At 45.1% G+C, this 25,451-nt stretch overlaps 1 protein-coding gene across 1 annotated transcript in view; it reads left to right on the forward strand.

Moving 5' to 3' along the window:
- The window catches only part of myo7aa (myosin VIIAa), a 292,479-nt gene that overhangs the window by 26,407 nt on the left and 240,621 nt on the right, over positions 1-25,451 (forward strand). Inside the window, exon 2 of the mRNA XM_072262606.1 lies at positions 25,213-25,264. Within this exon, the coding sequence (XP_072118707.1) occupies positions 25,247-25,264 (18 nt within the window). The 5' untranslated portion in view covers positions 25,213-25,246. The remainder of the gene's footprint in view (positions 1-25,212; positions 25,265-25,451) is intronic.

The raw sequence follows: 25,451 nt of genomic DNA on the forward strand, positions 1-25,451 counted from the left end.
ATTCATTTTGTCATACAGATTGGCTAGTTATGCCACATCTCCAAGTAGAAGTTCAACCTTGTTTCCTTAGCTCTTTTCAACTTTGAGCAAAATTTCAACCAGTGTCAAAAAGATCAAATAAATGTTTTAAGCAGCAGCCTTTTGACAGCCAATGCACTTCAGTGTGAAGAAACAAACATTTAAACTCTTCATCATTATCGTGGCATAACTGGGGAAATATTCTGTTGTTTAAATGGATGGGTTTTAATTTTGTTGATAGCAGATATTACAAGAATCATGCTTGAAAAGTGTCACCAGCTGAGGTGTTTAATGCAAGATGTTGATGAATCACACAATAGATTGCAAACAGACTTGGAATTTCTTTTCTCATAAGTGCCACTAGACCAGTATGGCGACCTGTCATCTATGGTGCTCCATCAGTTGTACAAGAAATCATGTTGTTAATTGGAATACTTTTATCCTTGATATACATTCTGAGCTCATTGTAGATTGATTCTCTGTTGATATTTGTTTTCAATTTTTTACAAAAGAGAATCTCTTCATAAACACTTCCATTTTTGATAAACCATACATATACCATTAACATTGCCTTGTTATCTTGTACCATTGACTCATTCAGTTGAATCCTAAATTCTGTTTGTTTGTTTTTTTTTGCAGCTCTGTGCAGAGTTGATACTCAAAGCTGTCACTCATTTTGTCAATATGATGAGCTACAGAGTTATTATGTGGAATTGATTTAAAATAATATGCATTTTAAGACAGTGGTAACCACTTCTGGTACAGCAGATATTATTAATCTTTCACCAATTGTATGAGGTTTTTCACACTTTCTTCTTATAACATTTTCAAAATGATAGCATTGAGACCACTATCAGGGTCATTTCTGGCTTTCTTGGCAAATGGCTCGAGTGTGCAATGCTTTTCAAAAGCTTTCATTTTCTGGAACTGAGTAATTCCATAAGCAGCCTTTTTGGGGTCTCTTTTATGAAAGTGTTCCTGCAATCTCAATGGTTTCATGGCTTCATTAGACAGTACAGTATTACAAATAAGACATGAGGTGTCACTGATCTGACAGGAACGGAATAAAAACACCCTCCAGATATGTAACATTGTATTGACGCACTTTCTCTAGTTTCTGTTTCTTAAAAGGATTAGAATTCGAGGCTTCACTTTCAGGCTCTGAGATCGCACCATTCGTATTTATCCATCTTTAATGGGGCTAAATTGAAATTTTTTAAAAATGAGCACAAACTGGGAATGCCTGCTGGATGTTGACGACGGCAGTGAGCTGACACGGTCTGTCAGGTCTCATGCCTCAAGTTAGGGTGCTGCTTACTGACCTCTTTTTTTCTCTCTCTCCCCCCCCCCCCCAAAAAGAATTTTGAATGCCCCCATTGACTTCGACTTCTATTTCCCCTAGTGCCCCCATAGGACATGTAGCTGCCCCTGCTGGGAATCACTGCTATAGATGTTATTAAATGTTTTCATTGATATAGTATCTTTCTGAGGTTCTCCCCGCCACAGGAAGCTCAGCCTAGCTCTTAGTGGAGCCTAAACTTGTGGTGTTTCGACTTGCTGCCCATTCTACCTTGTCCAGTTCCTCAGGTGAACCCCCTTCACTGAGTCAGACTAAGGGTAGGTGGGTGAAAGGAGAAATACTCCCATGGGCTGAATTTTTTTTTTTTTAACAGAGGCAACAGGTATCTCTGACATTGAAAGGGGTGTTAAGAAGCAGAATTCTTGCACCAAAAGTATACACTATTTGTTGAAGGGTGTTGTATGGAGCACTTTTGCTCTGTCCACCGCAAAAAGGCGGCTTTTCCTGGTAGCCACCCGATTTTCATTCCTCTTCACACTCCCATTCTGACATGTCAGTCCTCTACCACCACAGTGAGGCCACTCTCAGCTTTGAGGAGCTATACCTCTTTCTGTTTGGCTAGCCTCCAACCTGGTGGCATGAACATTGATTTTTTTTCTAACTTCTGGTAGTTTCTTTCCCACCCCCCCCCCCCCAACCCCCCACCCTCTTCTTCCATTCCCATTCCTGGCTCACCTCTTACTCCTTCCCTTCTCACCTGCCCATTACCTCTCTGGTGGTACTCCTTCACTTTACTCTCCACCCTTATTAGATTGCTTCTTCAGCCCCTTTCATCTCTTCCACCTCTCACTTCATTCCCCTTCCCCCTCACCAGGTTTAACCGGTCTTCTTCCAGTTTGTACTCCTTTCCCTCTTACCCGCCACCTTACTTGTGCTCCTGCCCCTCCCCTGACCTTATTCTGTCGTCTTCCGTCTTCCTTCCCAGCCTTGATGAAAGGTCTCCGCTTAAAATGCCGACTGCTTGTTCCCCTCTATAGATGCTGCCTGACCTGCTGAGTTCCTCCAGCACTTTGTATGTATTGCCCCACTATTTGTTGTATTCAAAAGTTTTAAACTGGGCATCTCTGCGGCACTTCTTCAGAGCCCAAGGCTGTCCCAAAGCGTCCCAGCCAAAGAAGTGCCTGTGATGTAGGGGGATGCATCACACCACCTTTTGCAGAGCAAACCCCTGCACGCAGCATGGTGCTAACAGCCAGTTAATCTTTTACTAATTTGATTACTAATTTATTTGGTTTGGATTACTGATTTCTTTGTTTGGCACAACATTGTGGGCCGAAGGGCTGTACTGTTCTATGTTCAATCTGAGAGCTTTCAAAGCTCTCTGCAAGTGCTGATATATTTAAACTGATAAAATTCTACCAGGCCTCAAGCTGCGGTCTCAGCTGAGAGAGGTATCGGAGCCAGTGTGATCCACTGGGGGTGGTGTGGCGCTGCGTCAAGGCTGGAGTTGGTGTTACTTCAACCCCCCCCCCCCCGGCCCCCCAGTATTCGCTTGGCAGGAGATGGGATCTTTTGTGGTCATCTGTAGATTGATGGCTGGAGTCTGGACTCTTTTATTGCATGGCTGTGATACCATATGTGCTTGCTATTTTGTACATGCTGTGTGTGCTTTTGTGCTGTGTGTGATGGTTGGTATTGTGTTTTGCACATTGACCCTGGAGTAACACTATTTTGTTTGGCTGTATTCATGTATGGTTGAATGACAATTAAACTTGAATTGGGGGCTACTACTACTACTACGTCAACTCAGGCCTAGGGGGCCGGCATCGGGCACGATGATGAACTCTCCACTTCTCCCTCTCCCTCATCAGTGTGTTCAGTTCATCTACATTAGCCGCGCCGCTGTCTTCTAGGAGCATGTTGACCATAGTCTTGGGAGGGCGCCCAGGGTTCATCCTCCCGTGCTTGGGCTCCCATATGATGACTAGGCTGGCAGGTAGCTCGGGGTGGCGTAGACAGTGCCCCGCTAGTTGCAGTCTTCTCGCCTCGATTTTAGTGGTGAGCATCGGTAGGTTGTTATAGAGCTCGACGTTCATCATGTGCTGTTGCCAACTCACGTCAAGAGCCATCCGGAGCCTTCGTGTATAGCAACCACCTAGAGACTTTCGCATCATCTTGGTGAGTGTCCACATCTCGCATCCGTACATGAGAATGGACTCTATGACTGCTATGAAAATCCTCTTTTTAAGCCGTCTGGTCAGGTTTGAATTGGGGGCTGAAGGGCCTGTACCTGTCCTGTGCTATTCTATTCTCTATCTGAGAGTTTGCAGAGCTCTCTGCAAGCACTGGTGCATCTGAACTGATGAAATTCTACCAGGGTGCATTGTTGAATTGAGCTATTAAATTTTTTAGTTGCCTGAACATCCAGAGGGACTAAGGACAAAATGAAAATTCTCTATTTAACTCCCCCTATTATGTTGAGGCCATCATGGCTGTGGGCTCAGATATCCTATTAGTACAATGTGATTACCCCTACAATTATGTGGGTTATGGAGAGGGTGAGGTATTGCTGCCTTTTGTTCTGTAGTTGACATGACATCAATCAGCTGTTCTGTACATGAAATCTCTCCCACTTTTATTAATGGAGTGGCTTTAGAGAGAACATTGTGTTTTACCACCTGACAATAACCTGTTGTGTAGGACAAATCCTCTACAGGCTTGCATCTGCTAAATTTGGAGATGAGAAGACTCTTCAATATTAATAATTGACCTCTTTCCTGCCTGTTATGAGGTGTTGAAGTCAAAATTGCCTCGTCATATTCAATAATTCATGATTATGAGAGGCATAGATAGAGTAGATGGGCAGTATCTTTTTCCCAGGATTGAAATGTCTAATACCAAAGGGCGTGCATTTAGGTGAGAGGTTATCATTTCAAGGGAGATATGAAGGGCAAGTATTTCTTTGTTTAACAGAGTGCGGGGTGCCTAGAATGCACTGCTTGGGGTGGTGGTAGAGGCAAGAACATTAAGCATCTCTTAAAAGTCTCTAGATTAATATATGAAAGTGAGGACAGTAGAAGGATAAGGACATAGTCCAGGCAGATGGAATTAGTTTAGTTGGCTATTTGACTGATTTAGCACAACATTATGGGCCAAAGCACCTGTTTCCGTGCTCTACCGTTCTGTTTTAGGTACAGAGGAGATGTCAGGGGTAAGTAGTTTTTTTTTTACACAGAGACTGGCGAGTGCGTGGAATGGGCTGCCAGTGACGGTGGTGGAGGTGGATACAATAGGGTCTTTTAAGAGACTCCTGGACAGGTACATGAAGCTCAGAGAAATAGACGGCTACGGGTAACCCTAGGTAGTTTCTAAGGTAGGGACATGTTCGGCACAGCTTTGTGGGCCGAAGGGCCTGTATTGTGCTGTAGGTTTTCTGTGTTTTAGGTACAATGAAAAGCTTACTTGTAGCGATATCACAGACACTTAACATCATAGGAGAACATTCAGAAGAAAAGGGGTAACGCTCTTTTTACAAAGAAGAACACAATTGGATCAGAAAAAGCAACATCCATTTTAGTGCAAAGTGGTCATAGAGTTGATAAAGCGGGTCTCCCAGCTGGTGAACTGCCTCTCTAACTTTCCACCTCCCATGTTTGCGCCACCCTGAGCAGGGTGAATGTACGGAAGGCAGCTGGTCTGGATGGAATACCTGGCCGTGTGCTCAGAGTCTGTGCAGGGCAGTTGGCCAGGGTCTTCACGGACATTTTCAATCTGTTCCTGGCACAGGCAGTTGTCCCCACAAGCTTCAAGATTGCCACCATCGTGCCAGTGCCAAAGCATTCCACTGCCACCGTCCTGAATGACTTCCACCCAGTTGCACTCACCCCCATCATTGCAAAGTGACTGGTTCTATCACATCTGAAATCCTGTCTGCCCACTACCCTGGACCCCCATCAATTTGCCTATCGCACCAACAGGTCAACAGAGGACGCCATCTCCACGGCACTTCACTCTGCCCTGACCCACCTGGACAGTCCCAACTCTTACGTCAGAATGCTGTTCATTGACTTTAGTTTGGCATTCAATACTATGATCCCCTCCAAGCTGATCACCAAACTTTGCCAGCTAGGTATCAGCTCATCCCTCTGCAATTGGACCTTGGACTTTCTGACTAACAGACCCCAATCTGTTAAGTTAGACAATCTCTCCTCCTCCACTCTCACCCTGAACACCGACGTGCCTCAAGACTGTGTGCTGAGCCCTCTTCTGTACTCCCTTTTCACCTATGACTGCGTTCCTGTACACGGTTCTAACTCCATAATCAAGTTTGCAGACGACACCACGGTGGTTGGCCTGATCAGAGGGGACGACAAGACGGCCTACAGGGACGAGGTCTTAAGACCCAGAAGACCAAAGAGATTATTGTGGACTTCAGTCATGTCCCCATCTACATCAACAGAGCTGTAGTGGGGTGTGTATCAAGCTTCAAGTTCCTTGGTGTCCACATTTCCGAGGATCTCACCTGGTCCCCGAACTCCTCCATCCTGACCAAAAAGGCACAACAACACCTTTATTTCCTGTGGAGCATGAAGAAAACTCACCTCTGTCCCAGGATACTGACGGACTTTTACCGCTGTACTCATTGAGAGCATACTCACCAACTGCATCTCAGTGTGGTATGGTAATTGTCCCATATCGGACCTCAAAGCACTCCAGCGTGTGGTGAAAACTGCCCAGCGGATTATCGGCACCCAATTTCCCACCATTGAGAACATCTATCATAAACGCTGCCTGGGCAGGGCAAGAAACATTATCAAGGATACATTCCACCCTAACCATGGACTTTTTGCTCTCCTCCCATACGGTAGGCACTACAGGAGCCTCCGCTCCTGCACCAGCAGTCACAGGAAGAGCTTCTTCCCTGAGGCTGTGACCCTGCTGAACCTCTCATCACAGCGCTGAGCAGTATTGCACCCATATTGTACTGTCTCAGTACTTTTATATTTGTATGCTGTAGCGCTTTTCGCACTTCTGGTCAGATGCTAATTGCATTTCAATGGCTTTGTATCTGTACTCAGCACAATGACAATAAAGTTGAATCTAATCTAAATAGTAATTGTGCCGGCTGGTTCAAGAACCAGATGGTTGAAGGGAATCATCTGTTCTTGAATATGGTGGTGCAGGACTACAAAGTAAATTTATTACCAAAGTTTGCAGATGTTACCATATATTGCCTAGAGATTTATTTTCTTGCAGGCATTTACAGGAAAATAAATACAGAAGAATTTATGGAAGAAGCTATATGAAACTATATATGAAAAAAGACACTGCCCAGAAGAAGGGAATGGCAAACCACTTTTGTAGGAAAATTTGCCAAGGACGATCATGGCCAAAACCATGGTCACCCACAACATATAGTGAATGAATACATAAGACCCAATGTGCAAAAGAAGACATTGTGTAAACGAAAAACTTAATACTGGAGGCGTGAGTGGTAAAATCCTTGAAGGTGTGTCTGTAGGTTGTAGGATCAGTTCAGAAGTTGTGGTGACTCAAGAGGAGCCTTAAGGTTTTGGAGTAATAGGTATTCCACCTGCCCGACGGCAGCTGTGATAATGTGGCAAAGCCCAGATGGTGGGCAGAACTGCAGTGCCTCCTGTAGATACTACCGATGGGGTGGGAGCACACCCGTGATGTACCGGGCAGAGTCTGCCACACTCTGCAGCTTCTTGCATTTCTGTGCATTTGGATTGCTGTACCAGATGGTGTCGTAACTAGTTCTGATTCTTTCTATAGTACATCTGTAGAAGTCTGTTGGCCCTAATGAAGGGTCTTGACATGTAAGACCATAGATATAAGAGCAGAATTAGGCCATTTGGCTCATCAAGTCTGCTCTGACAGTTCATCATGGCTGAACCATTTTTTCTGTCAACCCCGCTCTCCTGCCTTCTCTCCTTATCCCTTCATGGCCTGAATCATTCAACCTCTCTCAAGTGTATATAAAGACCTGGCCTCCACAGCTGCCCGTGACAATGAATTCCACAGATTCACCACTCTCTAGCTAAAGAAATTCCTCTTCACCTCTGTTCTGAAAGGACACCCCTCTATTCTGAAGCTCTGTCTTCTGATCCTAGACTCTCCCACCACAGGAAACATTCCTTCTCCATCCACTCTATTGAAGCCTTTCAGCATTCAGAAGAATGGGGGGTGACCTCATTGAAACCTTTCAACATTCAATAGGTTTCAATGAGGTCACCCCTCATTCTTCTGAATTCTAGTGAATACAGGCCCAGAGCCATCAAACACTCTTCATATGACAAGCCTTTCAATCCTGGAGTCATTTTCGTGAACTTCCTTTGACCTAAATTGTTAAGTTTATTCGTTTCCATAGATGCTACCTGACTTGGAGTTCCTCCAGCATTTTTTTTTGTGTGTAAGTTATCCAAAGTTTGTTAGTGTTCAGTGAAAAGACTAACTTCCTAAGAAAGTAAAGACGCTGATGTTCCTTTCTTCAAGTGTATGGTTGTGTGACTATAAACAAGTATACAGCTAAATGAAACATTGTTTCTCTGGGGCCAAGGTGCAGAAGGCACATATAGTTATGATAGCACATATATAAATAATATTGGCACAATTCTGTGATTTACTTATTATTATTATTATTCTATATTATGCTGCTAAGTTAACAAATTTCACGACACATGCCAATGATAATAAATCTGATTCTGATTCTGAGTGGCATGTTGTCTTGGAGCCACGTTCCTGCAAAAACAAACATGTAGCACTTCCTCATTTCCCGCAGCCACAATCCAGGGAACAAACACTGGAGAGCAGCCCTAACGGGAGAGCCAGCCCTCAACGCAGCATGGATTCTATCACACCCGCTGTGCCTCTGTTCTCTCCCAAGTTGCCTCCTCTCCGAGGTGGCCGTACCAGGTGATGTTGTGGCACGAGGGCTTAGTCCGCACAACATTCGAAGCCATGCAGCTACCGCGCTGTTGGTCTCGCCAATGAACCGGCACATGTAGTACTTTGTATCTCCAATGTCCATCAGGGTCTTGTGATTGTATCTGTGCCAAGCTCAGGATAGGTCATTCAAAATGTTAATGCATGGGTTAACTGTTCAGTTCTACATGCCAACTTCAGGAAAGATTCTGAAGGCTTTGAAGAACATAGAGATGAGATTTGCCAAAATGATTCCAGGGTTTTGTGGATACCTTGGGGAAGTTCTGGGTGATGATGGAGCAGCTAATCGAGCTGCTGCTGCCTCATGATCTTGTGGGTCTTTGGTTTCTAAGGTCCAGTGGGGATAGTCAGCAAGCTTGGGACATTGTGACTTACTCCAGTTTTCTTGTGTTCCTTGATCCAAAATTGACAATAGAGGGGAGAGAATGAAACAGCTCCTGTAAGGGGTTGTTAGATGGAATAGGTCTTGGGTGCTGCCCTTGTGGAGCTTGCGTGTTCTCCCTGTGGCCACCGGTGTTTTCTTGGGTGCTCAGGTTTACTCCCACAGCCTAAAGACGTGCGGGTTGGTAGGTTAATAGTTTAAAGTTAAAGTCTGTCCCGAGCCTTGCGGCCTATCAGGCCGGTGCTTATACTGGTTTCTGTGGCGTGAAGCGACTAAGAGTACGAGACTACCGCCCCCCCCCCCCCCACCCCGATAGGACGCCGGTCTATCGCGAGGTTAACCCCCAGCATTTGCCGGTACCCATTTTCAGCTGGGTGGACTGGAGCAGTGTGTGGCTAAGTGCTTTGATCAAAGACACAACATGCTGCCTTGGCCGAGACACGAACCCACGACCTTCAGATCGTGAGCCCAACGCCCTAACCACTTGGTCACGCACCACGGTAGGTTAATAGGCCCTCATAAGTTGCCCCTAGCGTGTACTGTAGGTGAGTGGTTAAAATGTGGGGCAGTTGATGAGAGTGTGGGGAAGATTAAAATTAATGTATAAATGTGCGATTGACAATTAATGCAACCTTGGCCAGACAAAGGACCTGTGTTAGCTTATGAATCCATGGCATCAGGGTGATGATGCGCGTAATGCTAGCCTAATCACAGGGGTGGCACAGTAGCACAGTGTTTGGCACAACGCTTTACAGTACCCGTGTCCTGGGTTCGATTTCCCACTGCTGCCTGTAAGAAGTTTGTACATTCCCTCACAACCACGTGGGTTTCCTCCGGGTGCTCCAGTTTCCTCCCACAGTCCAAAGACCTACCAGTTGGTAGGGTAATTGATGTAAATTGTCCAGTGTTAAGGCTTGGATTAAATCGGGGGTTTCTGGGTGCACGGTTCAAAGGGCTGATTCCCTGCTGGATCTCAAATAAATAAATAATAAAAACATTTATTTATGAGAGTGCAGAGGAGGATGTTGCCTGAATTGGGGAGCATTCCTTGTGAAAATAGATTGGGCAAACTTGGCCTTTTCTCCTTGGAGTGACAACGGACCAGAGGTGACCTGATAGAGGTGTTATAAGATGATGAGAGGCATTGATTGTATGGATAATCAGAGGCTTTCTCCCAGGGCTGAAATGGCTAGCACGAGAGGGCACAGTTTAAAGGTGCTTGGAAGTAGGTATGGGGGGGGGGGGGATGTCGGGGGTAAGTTTTTCACACAGAGTAGTGGCTGCGTAGAATGCACTGCCAGCGATGGTGGAAGAAGTAGATACAATAGAGTCTTTTAAGAGACTCTTAGATATGTATATGGAGCTTAGAAAAATAGAGGACTAGGCAGTTTCTAAAGTAGTTTACGTGGTCAGCCCAACATTGTGGGCCGAATGGCCTGTAATGTGCTGTAGATTTCTGTTTCTATATTTGAGTTTCTATAAGGAATGTGCAAAATGTAAAATTAAACTACTGAGGAATGCTTAAAATTTGGAATAATAATGTATTTAAAGTTATTAAACTCCATGTTGTGCCTGGAAAGCTTTAATATTTCCAATCAGAAGATGAGGTAATCCTTGGATTTTTGAGGTACTGTATTCCGTGGAATGATGCACAAGAGATCAGTGAGACAAAGAGCAAATGAGAAACTGGTTGCTCAGAGCACACTTGAGGCTGTAATCGACAGACGGTAATGAGACCAGAACAGTGTGAGTGATTTGTGGGTTTCTTGATTGGATATTGGGAAGAGGCACCAGACTGGAAAATGAGTAGCCCACTTTTTAAAAAAAGGTCAGTGAGCCATGTCAGCAATTATAAGTCTGCTGGGGTGGGACATGAAGTCCACCATATGAAAAATGATCGAGTGCACATTGAAAGGGAATCGATTTGACTTTAAAAGCTGTTACTCCAACAATTAATGCTGGCTTCTGCTCCATGAGGGCTTTAAATGGTGTTTAATGTGCTTTTGTGTTCTTTTCATGATGGTTTCTTCATAATGGTTTCTTCATAATGGGCGAAACGGTATGCATGAACTAGGCAGAAAGATTTTATTGGGTGGCTATTGATTATTTTTGTACTCTGCAACCAGATAAGTTGGACACTATTTATCTTGTGTGTTGCAGTGCAGAGTTGGGGTGGGTTGGAATTGGCAAGGGTGAGACGTTATTTATTTAGACATACAGTCCCTTCCAGCCCAATAAGCCGCACCACCCAGCAACCCACTGATCTAATCCCAGCATAATCACAGGGCAATTTACAATGACCATTTAACCTACTAACTTGTGCATCTTTTGGACTGTGCGAGGAAAAACATGCACCCAGAGGAAACACGTGTGTGCACGAGAAGAATGTACAAAATGTCTTAGAGGGTGCTGTAACTGAACTTCGAACGCAGTCCCGAGCTGTAATAGCATTGTGCTAACCATGATGCTACCTTGGCACCTATGTAAGTTCTTGATGTTTCAATTTAATTACCCCATAGCTGCCTTAAAGTGAGTTTTGTCACTTCATCAGGATTGGATGTTGTTATCAATATCACCATTTATTGACAATCAGTGGGTGCCTGTGTGATCAATAAGCATTTAAAAGCCAACTAATTTGGTGGGTCTGGAGTCTGGCACTCAGTGGCCACTTTATTTCATGCCTCCTGTATCTAATAAAGTAGCCAATGAGAGTATGCTTGTGATCTCCTGCTTCAGTACCATCCACTTCAAGATCCGGCATGTTGTGCATTCAGAGATGCTCTTCTGCACACCACTGTTGTGATGTGTGGTTATCTGAGTTACTGTCGCCTTCCTGTCAGCTTGAACCAGTCTGGCCATTCTCCTCTGATCTTTCTCAATAACAAGGTGTTTTCATCCACAGAACTGCCACTCACTGGATGTCTTTTGTTTTTCACAACGTTCTCTGTAAACACTAAAGATTGATGTGTGTGAAACTATCAGGAGATCAATTTCTGAGATACTCAAACCGTCTCGTCTGACACCAACAATCATTCCACGGTCAAAGGCACTTAGATCGCATTTCTTCCCCATTCTGATGTTTGGTCTGAACAACAACTGAACCTCTTGACTATATCTGCATGCTTTCATGCATTGAGTTGCTGCCTCATGATTGGCTGATTAGATGTTTGCGTTAATGAGCAGTATATAGGTCAGAACAGAGCAAGGATGGAAGTTTCCTTGCCTGAGAGACATTGGTGAGGCAGATGGTCCTATGTGATATAGAACATAGAACACAGAAATCTACAGTACATTACAGGCCCTTTGGCCCACTATATTGTGCTGACCATGTAACCTACTCCTGGAAACTGCCTAGATTTACTCTACCGCATAGCCCTCTTTTTCTAATCTTCATGTACCTATCTAAGAGTCTCTTAGAAGACCCTATTGTATCCACCTCCACCACTGTTGCTGGCAGTGCATTCCACGCACCCACCACTCTGTATGAAAAAACTTGCCTCTGACATCCTCCCTGTACCTCCTTCCAAGCACCTTAAAACTATGACCCCTTGTGTTAGCCATTTCATCCCTGGGGAAAAAACCTTTAGATAGCCAATGATCAATGCCTCTCATCATCTTGTACACCTCTATCAGGTCACCTGTCATCTTCTGTCACTCCATGGAGAAAAGTTCACTCAGGAGGCACACTCTCCAATCCAGGCAACATCCGTGTAAATCTGCTCTGCACTCTATAGTATCCACATCCTTCCTGTAGTGAGGTGACCAGAACTGAATACAGTACTCCAAGTGGGGTCTGACCAAGGTCTTGTATAGCTGTAACATTACCTCAGGGCTCTTGAACTCAATCTCACGGTTGGTGAATGCCAACACAACCATACGCCTTCTAAACAACGTTGTCAAGCTGCACAGCAGCTTTGAGTATACTATGGACACAGATCATAATGTCCATAAATCCTGCCTCTCAGGATCTTCTCCAACAACTTGCCCACCACTAGAGTAAGACTTACAGGTCTATAATTTCCTGGGTTATCCCTACTCTTTCTTGAACAGGGGAACAACATTTCCAATCCTCCAGTACTTCTCCTGTACTTATTGATGATGCAAAGATCATTGCCAAAGGCTCCTCAATCTCCTCCCTATCTTTCCACAGTAGCCTGGGGTATATCTCATCCATTCCCAGTGACTTATCAAACTTTATGCTTTTCAAAAGCTCCAGCACATCCTCTTAATATCTGTATGCTCAAGCATTTCAGTCACTAAGTCATGCCCACAATTGCCAAGGTCTTTTTCCTTGGTGAATACTGAAGCAAAGTATTCATTAAGTACCTCCGCTACCTCCTCCAACTCATGCATGCGTTTCCACTATTGCACCTGATTGGTCCTATTCTCACATGGCTCATCCTCTTGCTCTTCACATACTTGAAGAACGCCTTGGGGTTTTCCTTAACCCTGCCACCAAGGCCTTCTCATGGCCCCATCCAGTTCTCCTAATTTCATTCTGGAGTTCCTTCCTGGCAACCTTATAATTTTCTAGAGCTCTCAGCACCTACTTTCTTGAACCTTTTGTAAGTTTTTTTTCTTAACTAGATTTTCCACATCCTTTATACACTATGGTTCTTTTATCCTACCATCTTTTCCCTGCCTTAATAGAACATACCTATACAGAGCACCATGCAAATGTGCCCTGAACATTTGCCACGTTTCTGCCGTGCAGTTCCCTGAGAATATCTGCTCCCAAGTTACTGCCTAATAGCATCATATTTCCCCCACCCCCATTTAAATCCTTTCCCAAACTAACTACTGCTGTCCCCCTCCAGCGCTACAGCAAAGGAGATGGATTTGTGATCACTACCTCCAAAATGCTCTCCCACTGAGAGATCTGGCACCTGACCAGGTTCATTTCCCAATACCAGATCAAGTACAGCCTCTCCTCTAGTTGGCTTATTTACATATTATGTCAGGAGAGCTGGGGGACTTTGGGGTTCTCGTGTTTGACTGTCGTTCATTCTTTGGGGCACTTCTGTTTTTGTGGATGTTTGTGAAGAAAAAGCATTTCAGGATGTATATTGTATACATTTCTCTGATTTTAAATTGGACCTTTGGACCTTTGAACACATAACAAACTCCACCTCATCTAAACCCCTTGTGCTGAGGAGATGCCAGTCAATATTAGAAAAGTTAAAATCACCCATCACAACAACCCTATTATTATTGCATCATTCCAGAATCGGCCTCCCTATCTGCTCCTTGATATCCCTGTTACTATTTGGGGGGGGGGGGGGTCTATTTCAAAAAACATTGAGTTATTGCCCCCTTCCTGTTTCTGGCTCAGTAGATAATCCCGCCATGACTTCCTCCTTTTCTGCTGCCATGACACTACCACTGAATAGCTGTGCCACTCTCCCACCTCTTTTGCCTCCCTCCCTGTCCTTTTTGAAACATCTAAAGCCCAGCGCACTCAGTAGCCATTCCTGCCGCTGAGGCATCAAAGTTCTGTAATGGCCGCGATGTCATAGTTCTACGTATTGATCCAACCTCCAAGTTCATCCGCCTTGTTTATGATACTCCTTGCATTGTAATAGACACATCTCAAACCATCAGGCTGAGTGCACTTTTGCTCTATCATCTGCCTGTCCCTCCTCACAAGCTCCCTACAAGCTGTCTCTACCTGTGTGCCAACCATTTCATCCACTGCTTCTTCTCTTTGGCTCCCACACCCTTGCAAATCTAGTTTAAACCCTCCCCAAAAGCATTAGCAAACCTCCCCACCAGGATGTTGGTCCCCCTTGGATTCGAGTGTAAGCTGTCCTCTTTGTACATGTCACACCTGCCCCAGAAGAGGTCCCAATGATCCAGAAATCGGAATCCCTGCCCCCTGCTCCAATCCTTCAGCCACCATTTATTCTCCACCTCATTCTATTCCTATACTCACTGTCACGTGGCACAGGCTGCAATCCCAAGATTACTACCCCCAAAGTCCTGCTTCTCAGCTTCCATCCTAACTTCCATTGTCATTATGGTTCTGTCATTGATTCCATAGTTAGAGCAGTAAAGCACAGTGCCCACTCAACTAATCCAAATCGTCTCCATGGACCCCTTGGTTAATGGTAAGAGTCCATGGCATAAAGGTTGGGAACCCCTGATCCAAGTGCCTCTAAAATGACATCATTGTACCCGCCTCAACTTGGGACCACACATGAAGCATTGTAGAGCTCTTTATGGGCCCCTTAACTATGAAAAGATGTGCTGGTATTGGAAAGGGTGCAGAGGCAGTTCACGAGAATGATGCCAAGAATAAAGGCATTTCACCTATGAGAAATGTTTGATGTGGCACTTGGCCTGTACTCTCTGGAGTTCCAAAGAATGAGAGGGGATCTCATTGAAACAGAAGATTCACTAGAATGATTCCAGGAATGAGAAAGTTAACATATGAGGAATGTTTGTCTGCTCTAGGACTGTAGTCCTTGGAGTTTAGAAGAATGAGGGAAGACCTCAGAAACATTTCGAATGTTGAAAGGCATGGACAGAGTGGATGTGGCAAAGTTGTTTCCCATGATGGGGGAGTCTAGTACGAGAGGGCATGACTTAAGGATTGAAGGGCGCCCATTCAGAACAGAAATGCGAAGAAATTTTTTTAGTCAGAGGGTGGTGAATCTATGGAACTTGTTACCGTGGGCAGCAGTGGAGGCCAAGTCATTGGGTGTATTTAAGACAGAGATTGATGGGTATCTGAGTAGCCAGGGCATCAAAGGTTATGGTGAGAAGGCGGGGGAGTGGGACTAAATGGGAGAATGGATCAGCTCATGATAAAATGGCGGAGCAGACTTGATGGGTCGAATGGCCGACTTCTGCTCCTTTGTCTTATGTTTTATGGTCTTATTGAATATTAAGGGGCCTAGATAGAGTGGATGTGAATTGTTTCCTATACTGGGGGGTCCAGGGCCAGAGGGCACAGCTGCAGAATACAAACCCTTTAGAACAGCGATGAGGTATTTCTATTGCCAGTGTGGCAAATCTGTGGACTTGCCACAGACGGCTGTGGAAGCCAACTCATTGGATATATTTAAAGCAGAGGTGGATAGGTTCTTAATAGTGAAGGTGTTAAAGATTACGGAAGAAGGCAGGAGAATGGAGTTGAGGGGAGAATAAATCAGTCATGGTGGGCTGGTAGAGTAGATTTTATGGGCCAAATGGCCTGATTCTGCTCCTGTTTTATGGTCAACCTTTTCCCCTGGCAGCTCGTTGCATAAACTCACCATCCTTTGTGTGGGAAGAATGTTCCCTTGGGAGTCTTCTATCAACCTAACTCTTTGCCCCAAGTTTCGGACTTCACTTCCCTGGGGAAAAAGACTGTTATCGTCCATCTTGCTTCCATTATTTTAAACATTTCTGTAAGGAGGCCCCTCATTTTCCCCTGTTCCAGTAAACCAAAGGTCCAATCTTTTACTACAACTCAGGCCCCCTAGTCATGGCAAAATCCTCAATTCTTTTTTCTGCACTATTTCCAGTTTAACCACATCTGTCCTACACCAGGGTGACCAAAGCGGTAGCCAGTACTGCAGGTGTGGCCTCTCCAGTGACTTGTGCAACTGCAATATACACTGTGGCCACTTGATTAGGTACACCTGTATACATTGTTAAAACAAATATCTAATTAGCCAACCATTTGGCAGCAACTCTTTACATAAAAGCTTGCAGACATGGTCAAGAGGCTCAGTTGTTGTTCAGACCAAACATCCGAATGGGGAAGAAATGTGATCTAAATCACTTTAACTGTGGATGATTGTTGATGCCAGATGGGGTGGTTTGAGTATCTCAAAACAGCTGATCTCCTGGGATTTTTGTGCACAACAGACTCTAGAGTTTATAGAGAATGGTATATTTTTAAAAAATAAATCAAAGAACATCCAGTGAGCAGCAGTTCTGTGGGTGAAAATGCCTTGTTACTGAAAGAGGTTAGAGGATAATGGCCAGACTGGTTTAAACAGACAGGAAGGTAACAGTAACTCATAAGTATGCACTACAACAATGGTATGCAGAGAGCATCTCTGACTGCACAATAGGTTGAACCTTGAAGTGGATGGGCTACAGCAACAGAAGACCATGAACATACACTCAGTGACCAATTTATTAGGTGCAGGAGGCACCCCGGAGAACGAGAGGAGATTAGACAGAGGTATACAAAATTATAGGGGGTACAGATAGGGTAAATGCAAGCAGGCATCTTCCACTGAAGTTGAGGGTGACTAAAACTAGAGGTCATAGGTTAAGAGTCGTGGAGTCATAGAAAACTACAGGCCCTTCAGCCCATCTAAGCCATTTAATCAGCCTCCATGCCCCTCCTGTCAATGTACCTATCGAAACTTCTCTTAAACATTGAAATCAAAATTGTGTTCACCACTGGCACTGGCAGCTCTTTCCAGACTCTCACCAGCTGGGTGAAATACTTGAGGAGAATCTGAAGGGATCTTCTTCAATCAGAAGCTGCCAGAGGAACTGCTGGTGGATGGGGGTTCAAATGTAATAGTTGTGAGAAGTTTGGATAAAACATTTCAGGATGTATATTGTATACATTTCTCTGACATTAAATTGGACCTTTGAACATTTAAATACATAGATGGGAGGGGCATGGGGGGCTGTGCTGTAGGTGGTGGTCGATGGGAATAGGTAGAATACTAGTTTGGCATGGACCAGATCGGCTGAAGGGCCTGTTTCTATGCTGTGCTCTCCCAGTCTGGAACTGGGCAGTAAAGAGGCAACACCTCCAGCTGCCAGGCCTGTTTTTCCAACACTTTAATCTGCATTGGTACTGCCTTGATGTACTTGTGCATACACAAATATTCCATTATCTCAGTCCATCCCCCAGTCTAGCTCATCGTCACCCTTACTCTTCGTCTTGTTGTACCTTCTCTAAACTGTAAAACTATAGTCTGCAGTTATATCCTACCTCAACGTATTCAATGATCTGTCTGAACATAGAACTGTACAGCACAGGAACAGGCCCTGCAGCCCACAATCTTGAGCCAAACTGAACAGCCAAATGGCCTAGTACTGCTCCTATAACTAATGGTCAAATAAATTAATGTCCATATCCTTCCATTTTGTCTATTGTCTATAAATGTTTCTGAAATGTCCTTAATGTATCTGCCTCCACCACCACCTCGGGCAGTGCATTTCAGGCACCCCCCACTGTATTTTTTTTAAAAAGAAACAAACTTGGACCTCCATATCTCATTTGAAATGGCCCCCTGTCACCTTTAAATGCCTGCCATCTGGTATTACACATTTCAACCTTTGGCAGAAGATATTGTCTGTCTATTCTCTCAGCTCTCCCATCAGCCTTCACGACTCTAGGGAAAAGAACCCAAGTTCTTTAATACTAATACTAGGTCCTCCAATACGAGGAGCATCCTGGTAAATCTCCTCTGCACCCTCTCCAAAGCTGCAACCTCATTCCTATAATGAGGTGTGTGGGAGAGAGCAGAACTATATGCAGTATTACAGATGCAGCCTAACTAGAGTTTTATAAAACTGCAATGTAACTTCCTGATTTTTGAACTCAAATACAGGCAAGCATACTGTGCGCCTTCTTAACCACCCTTTCAACCTGTGTAGCCACTTTCAAGGGGCTATGAACTTGGACCCCAAGATCTACATAGAACATAGAATAGTACAGCACAGTACAGGCCCTTCGGCCCACAATGTTGTGCCGACCCTCAAACCCTGTCTCCCATATAAGCCCCCACCTTAGATTCCTCCATATACCTGTCTAGTAGTCTCTTAAACTTCACTAGTGTATCTGCCTCCACCACTGACTCAGGCAGTGCATTCCACGCACCAACCACTCCCTGAGTAAAAAACCTTCCTCTAATATCCCCCTTGAACTTCCCACCCCTTACCTTAAAGCCATGTCCTCTTGTATTGAGCAGTGGTGCCCTGGGGAAGAGGCGCTGGCTATCCACTCTATCTATTCCTCTTATTATCTTGTACACCTCTATCATGTCTCCTCTCATCCTCCTTCTCTCCAAAGAGTAAAGCCCTAGCTCCCTTAATGTCTGATCATAATGCATACTTTCTAAACCAGGCAGCATCCTGGTAAATCTCCTCTGTACCCTTTCTAATGCTTCCACATCCTTCCTATAGTGAGGTGACCAGAACTGGAATCAATACTCCAAGTGTGGCCTAACCAGAGTTTTATAGAGCTGCATCATTACATCGCGACTCTTAAACTCTATCCCTCAACTTATGAAAGCTAACACCCCATAAGCTTTCTTAACTACCCTATCCACCTGTGAGGCAATTTTCAGGGATCTGTGGACATGTACCCCGAGATCCCTCTGCTCCTCCACACTACCAAGTATCCTGCCATTTACTTTGTACTCTGCCTTGGAGTTTGTCCTTCCAAAGTGTACCACCTCACACTTCTCTGGGTTGAACTCCATCTGCCACTTCTCAGCCCACTTCTGCATCCTATCAATGTCTCTCTGCAATCTTTGACAATCCTCTACACTATCTACAACACCACCAACCTTTGTGTCGTCTGCAAACTTGCCAACCCACCCTTCTACCCCCACATCCAGGTCGTTAATAAAAATCACGAAAAGTAGAGGTCCCAGAACAGATCCTTGTGGGACACCACTAGTCACAACCCTCCAATCTGAATGTACTCCCTCCACCACCACCCTCTGTCTTCTGCAGGCAAGCCAATTCTGAATCCACCTTGGCCAAACTTCCCTGGATCCCATGCCTTCTGACTTTCTGAATAAGCCTACCGTGTGGAACCTTGTCAAATGCCTTACTAAAATCCATATAGATCACATCCACTGCACTACCCTCATCTATATGCCTGGTCACCTCCTCAAAGAGCTCTATCAGGCTTGTTAGACATGATCTGCCCTTCACAAAGCCATGCTGACTGTCCCTGATCAGACCATGATTCTCTAAATGCCTATAGATCCTATCTCTAAGAATCTTTTCCAACAGCTTTCCCACCACAGACGTAAGGCTCACTGGTCTATAATTACCCGGACTATCCCTACTACCTTTTTTGATCAAGGGAACAACATTCGCCTCCCTCCAATCCTCTGGTACCATTCCCGTGGACAACGAGGACATAAAGATCCTAGCCAGAGGCTCAGCAATCTCTTCTCTCGCCTTGTGGAGCAGCCTGGGGAATATTCTGTCAGGCCCCGGGGACTTATCTGTCCTAATGTATTTTAACAACTCCAACACCTCCTCTCCCTTAATATCAGCATACTTCAGAACATCAACCTCACTCATATTGTCCTCACCATCATCAAGTTCCCTCTCATTGGTGAATACCAAAGAGAAGTATTCATTGAGGACCTTGCTCACTTCCACAGCCTCCAGGCACATCTTCCCACCTTTATCTCTAATCGGTCCTACCTTCACTCCTGTCATCCTTTTTTTCTTCACATAATTGAAGAATGCCTTGGGGTTTTCCTTTACCCTACTTGCCAAGGCCTTCTCATACCCCCTTCTTGCTCTTCTCAGCCCCTTCTTAAGCTCCTTTCTTGCTTCCCTGTATTCCTCAATAGACCCAGCTGATCCTTGCTTCCTAAACCTCATGTATGCTGTCTTCTTCCTCCTGACTAGATTTTCCACCTCACTTGTCACCCATGGTTCCTTCACCCTACCATTCTTTATCTTCCTCACCGGGACAAATTTATCCCTTACATCCCGCAAGAGATCTCTAAACATCGACCACATGTCCATAGTACATTTCCCTGCAAAAAACATCATCCCAATTCACACCCGCAAGTTCTAGCCTTATAGCCTCATAGCCTCATAATTTGCCTTTCCTCAATTAAAAATTTTCCTGTCCTCTTTGATTCTATCCTTTTCCATGATAATTATAAAGGCCAGGGAGCGGTGGTCACTGTCCCCCAGATGCTCACCCACTGAGAGATCTGTGACCTGACCCGGTTCATTACCTAGTACTAGATCTAGTATGGCATTCCCCCTGGTCGGCCTGTCCACATACTGTGACAGGAATCCATCCTGGACACACTTAACAAATTCTGCCCCATCTAAACCCTTGGAACTAATCAGGTGCCAATCAATATTAGGGAAGTTAAAGTCACCCATGATAACAACCCTGTTATTTTTGCACCTTTCCAAAATCTGCCTCCCAATCAGCTCCTCTGTATCTCTGCTGCTACCAGGGGGCCTATAGAATACCCCCAGTCGAGTAACTGCTCCCTTCCTGTTCCTGACTTCCACCCATATTGACTCAAAAGAGGATCCTGCTACATTACCCACTCTTTCTGTAGCTGTAATAGTATCCCTGACCAGTAATGCCACCTCTCCTCCCCTTTTTCCCCCCTCTCTATCCCTTTTAAAGCACTGAAATCCAGGAATATTGAGAATCCATTCCTGCCCTGGTGCCAGCCAAGTCTCTGTAATGGCCACTACATCATAATTCCATATATGTATCCAAGCTCTCAGTTCATCACCTTTGTTCCTGATGCTTCTTGCATTGAGGTACACACATTTCAGCCCTTCTACCTTACTGTCTTTACACCATTTATTCTGCTTCTCTTTCCTCAAAGCCTCTCTGTATGTTAGATCTGGCTTTACTCCATGCACTACTTTCACTGCTCTATTGCTCTGGGTCCCATCCCCCTCGCAAATTAGTTTAAACCCTCCTGAACCATGCTAGCAAATCTACCTGCAAGGATATTGCTCCCCCTCGAGTTCAGGTGCAACCCATCCAATCTGTACAGGTCCCACCTTCCCCAGAAGAGATCCCAATGATCTAAAAATCTAAAACCCTGCTCCCTGCACCAACTCCTCAGCCACGCATTCAACTGCCATCTCCTCCAATTCTTACCATCTCTGTCACGTAGCACTGGCAGCAATCCTGAGAACGTCATCCTTGACGTCAGCCTTCTGCCTAATTCCCAAAACTCACACTTCAGGACCTCATCCCTCTTCCTGCCTATCTCTTTGCTCTTCAACACTGTTACAGCAGTAGAGTGGTGGGGGTTGGCTGGCTGAGGACAATTTGAAGACCAATTTAATTGTAGCATTGGTGAGGAAGCCAGATGAGGAGGAGAAGGAAAAAACCCTTAACTCTGGGTGGTGTCATGGACGCCGTCATGATGGTGTTTTATTTTTAAGCAGGCTTTCTTATTTTTACGAGGCCTAGTTGCTAGCTCGACGCTCAACCCAGCACAGATGGAAAGCGTGCAAGGGAGCCGGCTGGATTCGAACCCACAAGCCTTCACTCCGAAGTCCAACGCTGATGCCACTACGCCACCAGCTGGCCTAAGCCAGATGAGAGATCACACACAAAATCCTGGAGGAACTCAGTAGGTCAGACAGCATGAATGGAAGGGAATAAAGAGTCAACGTCTCAGGCTGAAACATCGACTCTTTGTTTCTCACCTGACCTGTGAGTTACTCTGGATTATTCAGCACCTATAGAATCTGTGTCCTGATGAGGGGAATCTTGCGGTTTCCAGATTTTGGGGGTGGGGAAGAGCAGTGAGTGGGAGTAACTGCATTGTATGGAGAGCTGGTAAGAAGTTAGTGGACGGAATGGCTGCTTTCTGCATTGTCACCATCCTGTCACCGACCCACCAAAGGGGATAATGAACTGTGATCAGGAATTCCATGAAGCGCCTTGGACTCTTTGCCCTGTTAAAGAAACCTTCCAGTTTCATGTGCTCACTGAGTCAGAACAAACACTGCATGAATTGGACGTGCAGCTGTTTGGAAGGAGCAACGGTTTTCTTTACATTTACGGAGAGGGATAAGCTGTTGACGCTTCAGGCCAAGACCCTTCATCAGGACTGGAAAGGAAAGGGGAAGAATCTGGGGGGGAGCGGAAGGAGTACAAGCTGGAAGTGATAGTTGAGGGGGAGGGTGGGGAGGGGCTCAACTTAAGGAGCTGGGAGGTGGTGGGTGGAACAGGTAAAGGGCTGAAAAAGGAGAAATCTGATAGGAGGGGACAGTGGACTGTGAAAGAAAGGGCACCTGAGGGCAGGTGATAGGCAGGTGAAGAGAAGGGGCAAGAGGGGAGCCAGAATGGGGAAAGGAAAAAGGGGGAGGGGGAGAAATTACAAGAAGTTGGAGAAAGCGATGTTCATGCCATCAGGTTGCGGGAGCAACAACTCATATTGTCGAAGTATTTTCTACATGACTGACTGCTATGTTATTAAACAAATGTTCAACTATACAGTCAACACACAAAACGCAGTGGTCAGTGTTTGCAGAAGAGTTCTACACTTCAGGGCTCGCTATGCAGTGTTTTTTTATTTTGATGACAATTTCAAATCTCTGGTAGAATCTGACTGGGTTGAGGAATGTCTCTCTTTAGAAAATGTCTCCCCAGTAAATCAATCTGTATTGACATTTTCCACAACATGGCCTGAGAATCACCCCCATGTATTAAATGAGTTAATTAAGAGGGGAGAAGTAAGACCGTGTGAATAAAAGCTGCCGTTATGCTTCAAGACCAGCGTCTGCTCCATCAAAATTCCTGTCATGAATGCAGTCTGTGTCCAGGGATCTTCTGCTCCTGTGGACACAGAAAATAATTGCTTTTGGTGAATCTCCAGTTTACTTTGTGGGTGGAAAGAAAAGGGGGGCTTTGTTTCTACTTGTTCCCTGTTGATCTGTTGTGCAAAGGTTTTAAATTGTCTCTATGAAGGAACTGGTATTCAAGTAGTCTTGTTGTCCTTGATGACTCAAATCTGCTCACAGCTGATAAATTCTGAGTATAGTCACTGCTGTAGTGAAATAAACTACAACTTGATGACCACCAGACGATTAAGTGTGAGCTGGAATTCCAAGTTTATTGTATGCAAAATGCTGGAGGAACTCAGCAGGTCAGACGCCATCTATGGTGAGGAATAAAGAGGTGATGTTTCGGGCAGAGACCCTTCATCAGGTGTCCTGATGAAGGATCTTGACCAACATAGATTAAGAAATAGGAGTAGGAGTCGGCCATTTGGCCCATTGAGCCTGCTCCACCATTTAATAAGATCATGGCTGATTTAGCCATGGACTCATCTCCACCTACCTGCCTTTTCCCCATAACCCTTAATTTCCCTACTATGCAAAAATCTATCCAGCCTTGTCGTAAATATATTTACTGAGGCAGCCTCCACTGCTTCATTGGGCAGAGAATTTCAGATTTACCACTCTCCGAGGAAAAGCAGTTCCTCCTCATCTCCGTCCTAAATCTACACCCCCAAATCTTGAGGCTATGTCCCCCAGTTCTAGTTGCCTGAAATGTCAGCTGTTTGAGGCGCAGCAGATGGAATGTTGTGTTAATATCCTATCCAATAGGCAGCACCTCTTGTGTCATAATGTGAAAGATGTAGAATTACCATGGTCTCTGTTTGAAGACCAGTTTTTTTTTCTCTAGGAACAGGAGTAGACCAATTGGTCCTTGGAGCCTGCTCCACCATTCAATAAGATCATGGCCGATCTGGCTATGAACATAGCTCTATTCACTTGCCTATTTTCCCCATAACCTTTAATTCCCCTGCTTTGTAAAAATCTAACCATGAGATTCTGCAGATGCTGGAAATCTGGAGCGAGTGCGCGCACACACCCCACACACCCCACACACCCCACACACCCCACACACCCCACACACCCCACACACCCCACACACCCCACACACCCCACACACCCCACACACCCCACACACCCCACACACCCCACACACCCCACACACCCCACACACCCCACACACCCCACACACCCACAAACTCAACAAGTCGGACAGCATCTCAAGAGGTCAACACTTTGGCTGAGACCCCTCATCAGGCCAGATCTATCTAATAATGACTTAACTATTTTCAGTGAGGGAACCTCAACTGCTTCCCTGGGCAGAGAATTCCACAGGTTCACCGCTCTCAGTGGACAAGCAGTTTCTCCTCATCTCCATCCTAAATCTGTTCCCTGGAATCCTGATGCTATTCAAAAGTTTAAATACCTAAATAAATTTATTATCAAAGTCCGTACAAGTCGACCTGTACTATAATGAAATTTATTTCCTTGCAGTCATTCTCCACAGAAAAAGAAATACAATAGCATCAATGGGAAAAAAAAAATGCTCACAGAGACTAACAAACAACCAAAGTGCAAAAGAAGACAAATTATGCCAATGAGATCAATAATGTTGAGAGTATGAATTGTAGAATCTTTGAAAGTGAGTCCATAGGTTGTGGAATCGGTTCAGTGTTCAGGGAAGTGAAGTTATCCAGTCCGGTTCAGGAGCCCTGATGCTTGAAGGGTAATAACTTCCTGAACCTGGTGGCTGGGACCCAAAGCTCCTGTATCTCCTGCCCAATGGAAACATGGCCGGGATGTTGGGGTCCTTGATGATGGACGCTGCTTTCTTATGGCAGTGCTCCTTGAGGATGTGCTCAATAGTAGGAACTGCTTTGCCTGTGTGAAGGGCTATGGCCCAATTCTGACAATTAGTTGATATTATGAGTAATGTGTGTGTGTAGGAGAATGAGAGCATCTGTTGACCCTTTACTTACCTCCTTTCCCTCTTTCTCAGGTGCTGGATGGCTGCTGCTGGGATTTAAGGAGAGATGGTGATCCTTCAACAGGTGAGAATTCTCTTTGGCCAAGATTAAAGATTAGCTTTATTTGTGGGCACGTGGCCAAGTGGTTAAGGCATTGGACTAGCGACTTGAAGGTCGTGAGTTCGAGCCCCAGGAACGTGTTGTGAGTTCGATCCTCAGCTGAGGCAGCGTGTTGTGTCCTTGAGCAAGGCACTTAACCACACATTGCTCT

Source organism: Mobula birostris, chromosome 7 (genome assembly GCF_030028105.1).
Source record: "Mobula birostris isolate sMobBir1 chromosome 7, sMobBir1.hap1, whole genome shotgun sequence".
Lineage (NCBI taxonomy): Eukaryota > Metazoa > Chordata > Chondrichthyes > Myliobatiformes > Myliobatidae > Mobula > Mobula birostris.